This window comes from Hylaeus volcanicus, chromosome 5, assembly GCF_026283585.1.
Source record: "Hylaeus volcanicus isolate JK05 chromosome 5, UHH_iyHylVolc1.0_haploid, whole genome shotgun sequence".
NCBI lineage: Eukaryota > Metazoa > Arthropoda > Insecta > Hymenoptera > Colletidae > Hylaeus > Hylaeus volcanicus.
The window spans coordinates 20,337,842-20,350,418 of NC_071980.1; the positions used below are offsets into that span (position 1 = coordinate 20,337,842).

At 39.3% G+C, this 12,577-nt stretch overlaps 1 protein-coding gene across 7 annotated transcripts in view; it reads left to right on the forward strand.

The window, feature by feature from the left end:
* LOC128876186 (glutamate receptor ionotropic, kainate 2-like) overlaps window positions 1-12,577 on the forward strand; it is a 185,025-nt gene that overhangs the window by 91,562 nt on the left and 80,886 nt on the right. For all 7 annotated transcript variants that reach the window (XM_054122336.1, XM_054122331.1, XM_054122335.1 and 4 more), the window contains exon 5: window positions 11,591-11,766. In XM_054122336.1, the coding sequence (XP_053978311.1) occupies window positions 11,591-11,766 (176 nt within the window). The remainder of the gene's footprint in view (window positions 1-11,590; window positions 11,767-12,577) is intronic.

Genomic DNA, 12,577 nt, shown 5'->3' on the forward strand with positions numbered 1-12,577 from the left:
AAGAGGATTGTTTTGGAATAGGATTTCAACATGCCGTTTCGAAGCTTCTACCAATCGCAGAACGACATCCAATTTGTACTTTAATTAATACCTCGAGCGACCGAGTCGCGAGATCGACGTTCGCCGAGCCATAGGTCGACCATCGCGATTTCCAAGCTACTTACATTTCGAAAGGATTTCGGTTCCCATGGAAGACTCGATTGGATTTACCTGAAACTTAACGACACGGCTGTGATAACATTCATCGAGCTTATCTGCTTTGCCAACGAGCTTACCTGTTTGCTGAGGTGCGCGAAAGTCACAAGTACAAGCCGATTAGGGTGCCCATAGCCCGCGACTAGACCATCCCTCGCCAACCTCGACAAACTGATCTCCGCCAGAGATTTACAGAAGCTCCGGAATTTCGGTGTTTCCTGTGCTATCAATTCCAGTCGAGTGCTGTGGCCACTGGAGCCAACGAATCCCCCAGCCTCCACGGAAAGGAACACGTCTGGGACCGTGTTCGAACCCACCATCGACCATCCGGATAGCCTAACTTTCCTTGCGGAAAAAGGGGTCGAAAGAGCACGCGACGATTTTCTGACGAATTACCAGGAAGTTTAATCCGTTTTCCTGGTGTAGCCAATTCGAGGGCAAGTCCGCCAACGTGCGCGTATACGTGGATTAGGTTTATCAAGGACTGGTCAGGGCGGGTGGAAACGTGGACACGGATCCCAAGGGTAGTTTCGTCGATGACAAATTGTTTAAACTCGTTTGAGTTGTAGTTTGAAGGGAATCGGGGGTATTATTAGGTTTAGATTGGGAAATGGAATTACTTTTGTTTTAGAGTGACACTGAGGGATGTCGAGGGGGTTAGGAGGTCTTCATACTTGAGGTTCCTGGGTTTTGGAGTCTTTTATGGTCTTTTGTTTTGAGGGAGGACGTGTCGTTTGTGGTTGTATGTGTATCGAACAATTTTTGGCAAGATGTGACCTTCTTGGATAGGTAATTTATTTATCATAGATGTCGATTTTTAAAATGACGTAAATTCCAACTGTAACTTGTTTTTATTATTTTTTAATTGACGAGTGTACTTTTCCCACTAATTTATAGCAGGAATTAATGAATTTTCTCATAAATTTATAGAAAATGGTACTATTAACGAACGACACACTTGGTTGGACGAGTTTTGGATTTTTAATAAATGCTCGTTAGTTCTTTGAAACTTGTTCCTTTTAAATATTCATACATAAATTGTCTCTGCAAAATTAAACACCACTCGTGCTTTCAACTATTGAGCATTTGTGATTAATGAATAACATTTTCCACCTCGTCGCCGTCCTCTCTCATAAGTCTACTCTACAAATTGATGAATGTGCAATGGTTTTGTAGATAATGCGTAGAAATATATTAAAATAATGGCAAAATATCATTTATCGAAGCTAAATGCACCTGTGATATTAAATAATCACGTGTGAAAATTTCGCAAAACTACATCTTGCAGCCACATATTGACGAACGCGTGGATATCTTGCACATAAACTGCTGGACAACATTAACGGGACACTTTTCAAATGTTCATAATTATGTGAGTTTTTAACCGATTTTAGTATCCAGGAGTTTTTGAGGTTGTTGATTCTAAATCTGAACTCGGAACTTAGAAATTCATCAATGGCGGATCCAATGTAACGGAACAAAATGCGAAAGGTGACTAGATTTTGATAAAACTTGGTATACAGGACTATATGGAGTCCTATATCGTACTTTAAATACCGAAGTAGGTCCAAATTCAAATAGGTGTTCAAGCCGTGCTTCTCTGGCTATTTTACCTGGATCTGTTATTATAACATTCGTTACTTCAAAATATTAATAGTTGCCTTTAACGGTAGAATCATAATCCAGCACAAAATAAAAATACCAGAAAGAATTACGAATAATCGTGCCTATAAAAAATTTGAATAAGAATGTTTATACATTCTAAGAAGTGTTAGTTTATCTTGCATAAACTCCAAGGAGCAGCCAGTCAAGTATTTCGTTCTTATGAAAATGTATAATAATCGCGTTTGAAGGTAACGTTTCCCGCGAGCTCGTAGCAAAGTCCGCCATTCAACGGCGGAATTTTCAACGATCCTAATAAAGCTTTAATGCAGCTCCACCCTTCGTTATTTCGCGCAGCGAGCTTTAGCCCTCGTTATCAAAGATCCAGCGTCTTCCACCTAGAGCGGAATAAGAGCTTGAACCTCGAATTCTCTGAAAATTTCTATTCTTTGACGACGCAAGTACGCTAGGAACTCATCCATTTCGTCATCCATTTCCGTCGCGCCTTTGATCGTTTGGCTCTGAGTAACCCTTCGCGCTTCATTGGCGCTATGCCATATAGGAAGAAAAGTAAGACAAGTTATAATAAAATTCAATGAACCGTAAATTTTTAAAAAAAAGTATTACACAATTTTATAACAGTGTTTACATATACGAAAGCAGAAGGTAATGAGCTAAATAAAATGCATGAAAATATTTGTACAACACAGGACAATATTTCCCATTACATTTTAAGATAATTTATTTCTTTTCTAACAAGGGTTACTTTAAAACAGGTTGGTCGAATTACCATCACTGTTTGATATTTTTAAATCTTCAGTATTTATACATATTTGTCGTAAACGACAGTTTAATTAACTTATCTCCTTTTTCTTAAAGTAGACCAAAAAATGAGTTCGTCGAACCTATCAGAAATAGGCATTGATATATCCAGATTGTCATCATTCAGTATTTTTAAATTAGAAGCACTTACAAGTTTTTGTTTAAAAAAAGAACGCTTTTAGATTTCAAATAAATGCTTAAAACTATTTCAGAGTCGCTGGCTGCTCTTATTAAAAAATTCTCAAAGCGTAAAGGGTTAAAGAGCGATAAATGCGCGCATTAAAAGTTTCCCCTCCCTTGGATGGCACTTGACGAGCCCTTCGCGCACTTCAACGAGATGTTTAAGGGCTGGGAGTTCTTTTGCACCGCGGGCACATTCTTCGCGCATCGTCGGTATAACTTTCCGCATCCCTGCGAAGAGACTCCGCATTAACATTGTAATTTTAACTTGGCGAAGGTTCATGAATACGAAGCAAAACGATGACGGTGGAAGAAAGTAGGGAGTACCTGGTTTCAGTGTCCTGGCGAATAGATGCCGAGGGTGGCCAACAGGATAACTTATGCGTATTTTAACCTTCATACGCTTTGTATTGTTTTCAGCAGAGACTTAACAGCGTGAGTGTCATGGAGACCAATGTCCGCTCTAATAAATCTAATAGTACCTCACAACATTCTTGTTGGAACGTAATACATTGATGAACATATGCATCGATCGCATTTTTCTTTGACATTTTATTACACAGCAGCATAAACAACAACTTATGCGCTGTTCCTAACAGAAATAAGACATCTATATGTAAAAAGGTCATAGCATCATTATTTTTGCGCCAAATCTGACAGTTGCCATCAGAATTTTTGCGGTAGAGTAATTCATGTAGGGTTAATATTGTCCTTTATTTTTGATACTTTGAGCCTGCTTTGTGGCAAATATAAGAAAATCGTAAAATTAAATATTCGTTTTGTAATAGTATTAGATTTTTTAAATTGTAACTGTTTCGTCATTCTGATGGAAAATCACACTCACCACTCGATCGTTAGATTTATCGCTTGGAAAACGATGAAAATTTGCCATCCCCGTCAGTATCAAATCTTTTCATCACGATAATAGCTTCAATCGCGAATAATTATAACTACCTTCGAGATCATAAGACCGTCGTGTACAAAACAGGTACACATGTATAATGCATCCCGTCGATGGCCCCTATTCAGGACTCCAAAAGGAATCCAGGATCAGGATCCATCTCGAGTCGCTTCCCTTAATTCTGCCAACCGGATTCCGTTCCCTCGCGCCTCGGGAATCACCAATGAACCTTCAACTGGGCCCATCACCGACCATTGTACAACTTCCAGGACATGTCCCCCTCAAACCCTCCCCTTGGAGCTTTCCTTTCGTTCCCTTTTATTCCTCGAACTTCGTTCGCGTTTCTCACGAAACATTCGGGACAATGGGAACGCTGGCGATGGAGACGGGTCGACGGAGGCGCGACTCTGCATTTTAAACTTTAACACAGAGTATATCGTTTATCCTTTTCCCGTGCATCGTCCTCGGTGCTTGGAGCGAATCCTATTCGCGTCATTCCACTCGAAGCCTGTCACATTCACCACACATTCTGGTTCACGTGTGACGCGACAGATACTTTAACGTTCTCGAATTTTCGACAGGCTATAATGATACTTTACTTTTCTATTTGTTTATCTCAATGCGAGAATAAGCTATTATTATGCAAGGGATATAAAATTGCAAGAGTGGTAAAATATACCTCTCCACACTTGTGTGATAGTCATAGATCTTGCTTGACAGTTGAGGTTGATGATACAATGTTGTCCTGGTTCTTGCAAGTTTTGACGTTCAGTTAGTTAGTCTATGATTTCGAATTTGGCTTATTTTACCCCTATAAAATTGAGAATAGCTCAATGTCTTTGAAAGGTTTACTCGGTTCTATGCAAGGGATGTAAAATTGCAAGTGTATTCAAATATACCTCTCCACATTTGTCTAATAGTCGTAGTTCTTGCTTGATAGTTGAGTCTGATAATATGTAGAATATTGTCTTATTTTTTTGAATTTTGTGAAATATTTGTGGTTATTTTACCCCTGCAAAAGTGATGACAGCTCAATATCTCTGAAAGGTTTACTGGGTTCTATGGTTAGACGAAGTCTAATATTCCACATAAATGTTGGTTAATTCCACCTGCTAAATATGCAAAGAATGAGATTTGTTGATAACTTAACACAGCTTTTGATCAAATTTTGTGTGATCTTGTTTACAAAATCCTGTCTTGAAAAATGAGAACCACCCTTAATTTCTGTTATCAGACCCCTCCAAATATCCTTCACGTAAACAAAAATTTAAATAACCATATCACCACCATATTCCTTCCAATTCCAAGTTCTCTAAATTAACGCATCTACGTCACGAGCAGTTGCGAGGAATGACAATCCGCGCAATAAATTCGTCTCAGAGAATCCTCGAGCTCCGGAACATGAAGTCCCCGATTGGCACGACGAGCAGACACCGTCTTATTTCTTCGCATCGCAGAAAAATAGAAAAAAGCTCGCGGTACAGTGGGCGAAATCCTCGTGTCAGGAGCAAGCTCCGTCTTTATAGTCGACGATATTGGCAGATGGGGTGAATCTAGCCCGAGCATCGTCGAGAAAGTGGCGAGTAACGTCTCCTCATCTCTTCGACGTTGGAGGAGAGATTTGCGAGCGACCACCTCGGGAATATGTATCCGGCTTGCCACGTACGCGTTGCACGCCAGCTAAATCACTGGGACCGAGAGCTGACGCTGTCTCTTCTTTACGATTCGCTCGTGAGGGTTGAAAGATGTAGCTAGACCGTGCCAGACCCTGGAACAGAGCGGCAAAGAAAATGTGGGGTAGCGACGCGTGAAAGGACAAGACATTGGAAACACGCGGGAAGGTACGAAAAACGAGATCTGTGCGATGATTAGGAAATATTCGATTGCCCTCCTAATACATCGATTTTACCCTTGGTAAAAAGTGGCATCAACGGAGACAATACTTCATCGTGACATGATTCATCTTCGTCATGACACGAAATACTGCCACTTCTCCATGACGAGTATACTCGTCAAACACAGCCGACTGGTTACTGTCCTATAATGCAACCGTTCAGTATTCATGCTAGGACCCTGAAATATTCAAAACGAAGGTGTCTTGAATGTATATAAATTGCGAAAGAACGAAATGTCCACTATCTAAACGTAATTCGTTTCTACAAAAGAAAAACTTTAAGACAGAGAACAAAAATAATACGGTTCGGAAGAGAGAATTTTATTAAGGCAAGCTTGGCAGTGAGCGTGTTAGAACGGTGTGAAAAGTGCATCTGATCCTTTAAAAAACAGAGTGGGAACAGCGCTGAAACAGAAACAGGGGGCTAAGAGATAAGAGGGGTGGAGGGAAGTCATGAATTTCCAGCCGAAGAAAAATCTCCTCTGTTCAAAGGTGCATCCCTGACAGACAACAAGATTAAAAAGTTTCACGGCTTGGACAGTTCTCCATCCAGCATCGCGGCGTAATGAAGAACCGCCCCAGGTCGTGTTGTTTAGGAAGCGACGCGAGTAAAACCGTGCGCAACGGCCCCCCACATTATCGTAAAGGGTAGCGAAATGTCCTGTGCATCGAAGTTGTAAACGTCACGTCTGTACTTTATCGCAGCGTTCGAAGGGGTTGCTAGAGGTTTCATGGTGTTTACCTCGTCCCTTCCTTTGCGTTTTTAACGAACTCCGTGTGTTTCCAATTCGGCGAGAAATATCTTAATTACCAACAAAATGATACAATTTCGGGTAGAGAATTAACTCATATTTTTGCAAAAGAGCCAATAGCTTGAAAACATGTGGTAAATGTCAGGGTATGGTTCCAGAAAGGGATGGAATTCTTTGTGAGAATTTACTTTTAAATTCGTAGCCAATGAACATATTTTTTAATTTAAGCGTAGGTTCACATTCTCCCTTAAACCATTCAGATCTGAATACTGTTAAGGGAAAAAGGAATTATTAATAATGGATCCTATACTAAATTAATGAAAAAAGAAGCGCACATATTTAAATGAAAATTTTGTCTACAATAATTTATCCAAGAAAATGTAAAATTCATTAAGGGGGGCCACCAGTGTGAACAGTTTTGCGAGATCGAATTTTTGACATTTTTTGATCATTTATAGTCATTTATAGTCTAGAATAGCATACTAACATGCCAAGGTTGGAAACAACATTTTTCACATTTACTCCAGCTCTAACTTTAATACAAATCATTTGATCGACTTGAATCTTTTTCGAGTGTGTTCAGTACATGTTTTGCCATATCATGAACCTCAGTTTTTTTTATTGCATGAGAAATATCAATTTGGCATGAATATTTTTACTTTCGTTTCAAAATTCAACCATTTCCTTGGATTTCAATTTTTGTTCAACATCTTGCTTCATGGTACGGACAATACTTTCTAGTAATGGAGATTTTCTCCTTTTTCATTTGATTATAAATACGTCCTTAAAGTTTCAAAATATTTGATGCATTACGTTTTTTTTAAGGTGGTCACAGTGATGGTCCCCCTTCAATTTATAAATTTGTGTATTCAAAAAATTTTATCGATACAAGAAAAAAATATAATTTTACATACAAATAATTTAGATAGAGAGGACGAACTAATACAAAATTCCTTCGTGTATTCGACTACTATTTATTGCCACAAAGGATTTCATAAAGCGCGCCTTATTCCATCGCCGTCACCTCTTAAGGTTGCGCCAAGGAATATTGAAAGAGGCTTGATCAATGTCGTTTAAAAAGACATTAACGTCGAACGGAGTACACGAGGAGTCATAGAAACGCGGGATGAACATCAATCTTCGTCTATTGCCTAATAACGTTGACGTGGAGGGTAATACCAAAGGGTTAGGCGGCCCATTGTCGCGGGGGCGATTTATCATCGTTATCGATCCCACTTGTTTCGATAAAATATGTACGCCGAAAGACGCGAGCAATTCAATTTCCTTGGATACCGGGCATCCCTGAACGAAGGAGGGAAAAAGAAGGTGGGAGGGGAAGGAACGACTTCCTTCCTTCCTTCCTTCCTTCCTTCCTTCCGCCACTGCAACGCCATATTTCATCCCTCGGCGGTTATCGGAATTCGAGGCACGATCGTAAGTGGTTGTCATTAGAGTACGTAAATGCCGATATAATAATTTGTTTCGAGGTGCTCCGCGTTCCTCGAACACGTGGAAACTCCCTGGTGGAATTATCCCTCACAGACTCTCGCGGCTATCAAAATATCAGACACTTCGCCAACGCTCGGAATCCATTTACTCGTCCCGATAATTTGTTTCCATTCGCTTATAATTGTTCATTTTCCCGCGTCTGTTGACAAACAAATTTGTGTGGAAGTATTAATATAATCGTGAGCTCGAAACGCCATTTATTATTCAATTGAATACACATAATTACGTGTACTCATATCCCGGTGGAAATTAATCTCACCCCTAGCGTTTTTCACTGGAAGGTGAAATAGCATTTCGGATAGTGAGCAATGCGTAGTATTCACTTATACGAAAAATTGAAATAGTTCATTCATTGCATTGGATCTTTTAATTAGTATTTTATTCGAGGGATACATGAGTCTTACCAATTGTCATTTTTTCTTTAAATTGGACAATAAAGAAATTTATTTAATTTTGCGAGTGGTTTTCCATCAGCCCTTTTCGAGAGAAAAAACAAACATTTATTTAACGATGCCCTGCGAAGGACGAAAAACCTGACGATTTATGCTCTTGTTATTTTCCCACTGTTCTCGATTCGCTCGAGTCATTTACCAGAAAGTTTTGGAGCACTTGGCAAACAGATGTTGGAGGAATGAGATCCATCGAATTTGGAGCGGCAAACTTTGGTGAACGTAGGAATAATCAACGCATTAAGGATAATTTGAGGATGGATTATTCTCAGAAACTCTTAATTTGAAAGAAATCATTTAGCGAAGAATTAATTTAATGAAAGTACATAACAATTTTGAAACAAAAGAATCTAACGTGATAAAGAAGAATGTCCGTTGCAATGAACATCTCTATGAAATAGTTACTCCAGCAAGTTAGGCATGAATCTTCCTCGACAATTGACAAGCTGGATCCCCTTTTTCCAAGAGCTTAAACTGGAATGTTTACAAATTCCAACGAATGTGGCATCGGATTGGCTTGGACACTGGCGACAATTAAATTCCGTGTCTTGTTTGGGAATTAGTCGATCCGTCCTCGGATTTGTCTACGTTAATTAACGAGTCTGCGACAGGAAAACAGACTCTCGCGGCTATTAAAATGTCAGACACTTCGCCAACGCTCGGAATCCATTTACTCGACCCGATAATTTGTTTCCATTCGCTTATAATTGTTCATTTTCCCGCGTCTGTTGACAAACAAATTTGTGTGGAAGTATTAATATAATCGTGAGCTCGGAACGCCATTTATTATTCAATTGAATACGCATAATTACGTGTACTTATATCCCGGTGGAAATTAATTTCATCCTATAATTTGTAATTTCAATTATTGGATGAGTTTGTTATGCGAAACTCGATTGTCAGGGGACACCTGTTGTGTTATAAAATTTAAGTACTTTGAATGAATTATGCATTTTTATATATGTGGAGTTAATGTGGACCTAAAGTGGAGTTGCGTGATGTTGCTGTGATATAATGAACACAGATGCTTGAGAATAAAATAAAGTTTAATAACAAGGTAAAAATAATATGATGCAACGGAATACGGTGATACGTTTTTATTGTTCGCTTGTTAGGTTCTCACCGACCGTTTTCTTTTTTCCGGAAGGAAAATTCGGTACAATATTCACATTTATTTTCTATCCATTCGCGCTTTCGACTCAAAATTTCCGCTATCTCTTTTGGAAGCAATTTTGGGATCCTACATATAGTACTGTTATATAATATGATGATAGATGCGCGTTCGAGGTCAGCTATTTGGCAGAAGAATGACTACTTTTATAAAATTCCTAAATAAAGTTCCACTTGATGCAAGCAATTATTACTCTGATGTTAATTAATATTCATAGCAAGAGTTTATAATTTCAAGAAATGAGATAATAACCCTTAATCAAATTTAACCCCTTGACTCACACGCTATCTCCGATTGCTCGGGCCATAGTAAACAGAAATGGAAGAAGACCGAACGAAGTACCACGAGTCAGACTCGTGCTTATTGTTTAGGGCCCAAATTACTTACCACGAGTCTCACTCTTCGCTGTAGGCCAAAGGGTTATTTTTAATGCTCTAAATTGCTCCGAACGACAACGCAAGAATGTACGCTTTGATAAAATGGGATAACGCCCTCGCAAAGTCAACGGTTGCGTAATTTTCATCAGGCGAACGATCCTGTTCCAGGTGTTTTTGAGCTGAAAGATTAGATTGACTTAAGCTCCGAAAGGATCCCGAGAAACACACCACTCTCTGCGGAGAATCCCGGGACAGCCAAGTTCCTATGGAAACTTGAAAACGAACGAACTCGAACCTCGGAAGACCCGCAAGTCGAGATGATACCTTGATTACTTAGGCGGTGGAAAGTATTGATTTCATCGGGCGACGCGATTCACGGGTTTCCGTCCCATTAAACGGCCGGTCTAACAATATCTAAGAAGATCCGCGAAGAAACCATTTCGTCTCTCTCGCGGCTATTATTGGAGTCATCCAAATCGACTACGCAAATACCCTTGAATCGAGGAGTTATCACCAGCCGTTACTAATGTTCGAAATTACTCTCTACTGTTTGCTTAATAGTAGAACTAACCTATTGGTAAATTTGAGCCACGCATATCGGTCTTGTTTGTAAAATGCTCGCTTGTAATTTAACAATGCTTTTGCTTCAATCTTGAATGATGTTTACTGAAATAAGGTACTAAGGTCTAATTCTAAGATGTAGTAGTTTTCGAGGTTACTGAGTTATTTAGAATGCTGTAACAGCAAGTTTAGGGCGATAATTATTGAAACGAAGTACCTCCTCTAAATTCCAGAGTAAACTAGTAGGTATTGTCGACATCGGTGGTTCTATTATTCATCGAGAAGAGTTTGTAACAAATATGGTAGTAACGATATATCTTCATTACAACAGATTCAATTTAATAGTTTGAAATTCTTACGTTGCGTGTGATAGACTGTACTTTCGACTATAACAAGTTTCGTTATTAGACTGCATATTTCATGCATTTATGACGTACAGTGATTTGGAAAACACACAAAAAATATACATCATATATATTGAGTATATTCTACACATAAAAAATATGCAGCATATATGTTGAATATATTTGACAATTAATATAATAATACTATTATTTCATTTTGCATAAAATCCGCAGTCTACTTATCATAATACCGTATAACCATCGTGGAACACATTTAGACATAAACAATAACGTATTCAAAATTTAATCAACACCCACATTGCTTACATCGCGATCTCCAGACCGAAGACTCTAAAACAGAAGTCAAAACCTTCCTAAACACCCAGAAAAATATCCTTCGATCCTCATATGCTCCTAATAATTTCCCCCGGCACTCGTCGAACTCCAAGTCGACCATGAATAGAGAGAATCGATCGATTCGAACCTCGACGATCGCCAAGTTAATTTTTCCGACTCGATAGATTATGAAGCGTGGTTCCGACGAATCGAAACCAATAGTTTTCCGCGCTGTTTGCGACGATGTAATTTCAAGCGGTTGGCGACGCTTTTCTCGCTGCTCGTGGACCGATTTCCGACGGAAGCGAGCGATGCATCGATGCTCGTGAAATTGGCGTAATCGGCGACGCGTGAAAAAAAAAAGATAAATAAACAAGGTCCGACTACCATTGAACGACCTAACGCGAGGACACGACAACGAAAGGAGGCTTTCGCGATGATTGGTTCCACTTTAATCGAAGCGGGGGAGGCTAACGGTACCACGACGCGGGTTTCAGGACTGGTGAAGCTACGAGAGCTCGTCAGGTCGCCGAAGTCTCGGGAGATCGAGGTTAACCTCAGGCAGGCCGACCCGGATTCCTACCGACTGGTGCTCTCCGAGATGAAAAGCAAGGAAATACGGAATCTCATCGTGGATACCAAGCCGGAGCACATGCATCATTTTCTGCGAATGGTAACTGTGTATCCCTCTATCGATTTCCTGCTTGCGCGACGCTTCGGTAATCCCAAACCCTCGCAAGGGTAAATACAGGATCTAACGCGTGGACGGAGAACGGTAATATTCCCGTTCAAATGAAAAGTTTGAAAGAGAAATATTTCAGGAAGAAGTTAGAATGTTCGAAGAGACCAATCTAATATATCTATTATTATTAGGTTCTTTTTTTAATGGAACCATGAGATTTTTTTTAATACGAATACTGACATTAAGATGAGATCATTGACCTGTAATCGAAGGTTACTCCCTGATGATTACGGAAATAATGTCCTAAATTCCCCTTTAAATTCTAAGATAAAGTTATTGAATTATTTAGAATGCTTCAACAACAAGTATAATATCAATGCGTCGATTTTAGTAGTTCTCGTGTTCGTTGAGGAGAGTTTGAAATAAAAATGATAGCAACGATATATCTTCATTACAACAGATTTAATTTAATAGTTTGAAATTCTTACGTAATTCAACACCTGAAAATTAACTTTGAAATTAATTACTTGAAGTTAAACACTGTTCACTCAGTTAGCTGAACGAGAATGGAGCATCTTCTTTCCTTTGCTTCTTCTTTTCTATCCTTGTTCCACTGACTTGTGTTCTGGGTTGTAATCAATCTACCGATTTCAAACTGCATTTTGAGGTGCTGTACCGTAAATGATCTATTACAAGTCAATGAACTCACCCCAACGTCAACATTCATAATATGCCAAAAAAATCACCGAGACCTTAAGACAGTCTCAGCATCTATACCGGAAAAAAAAACAATAGTCATATA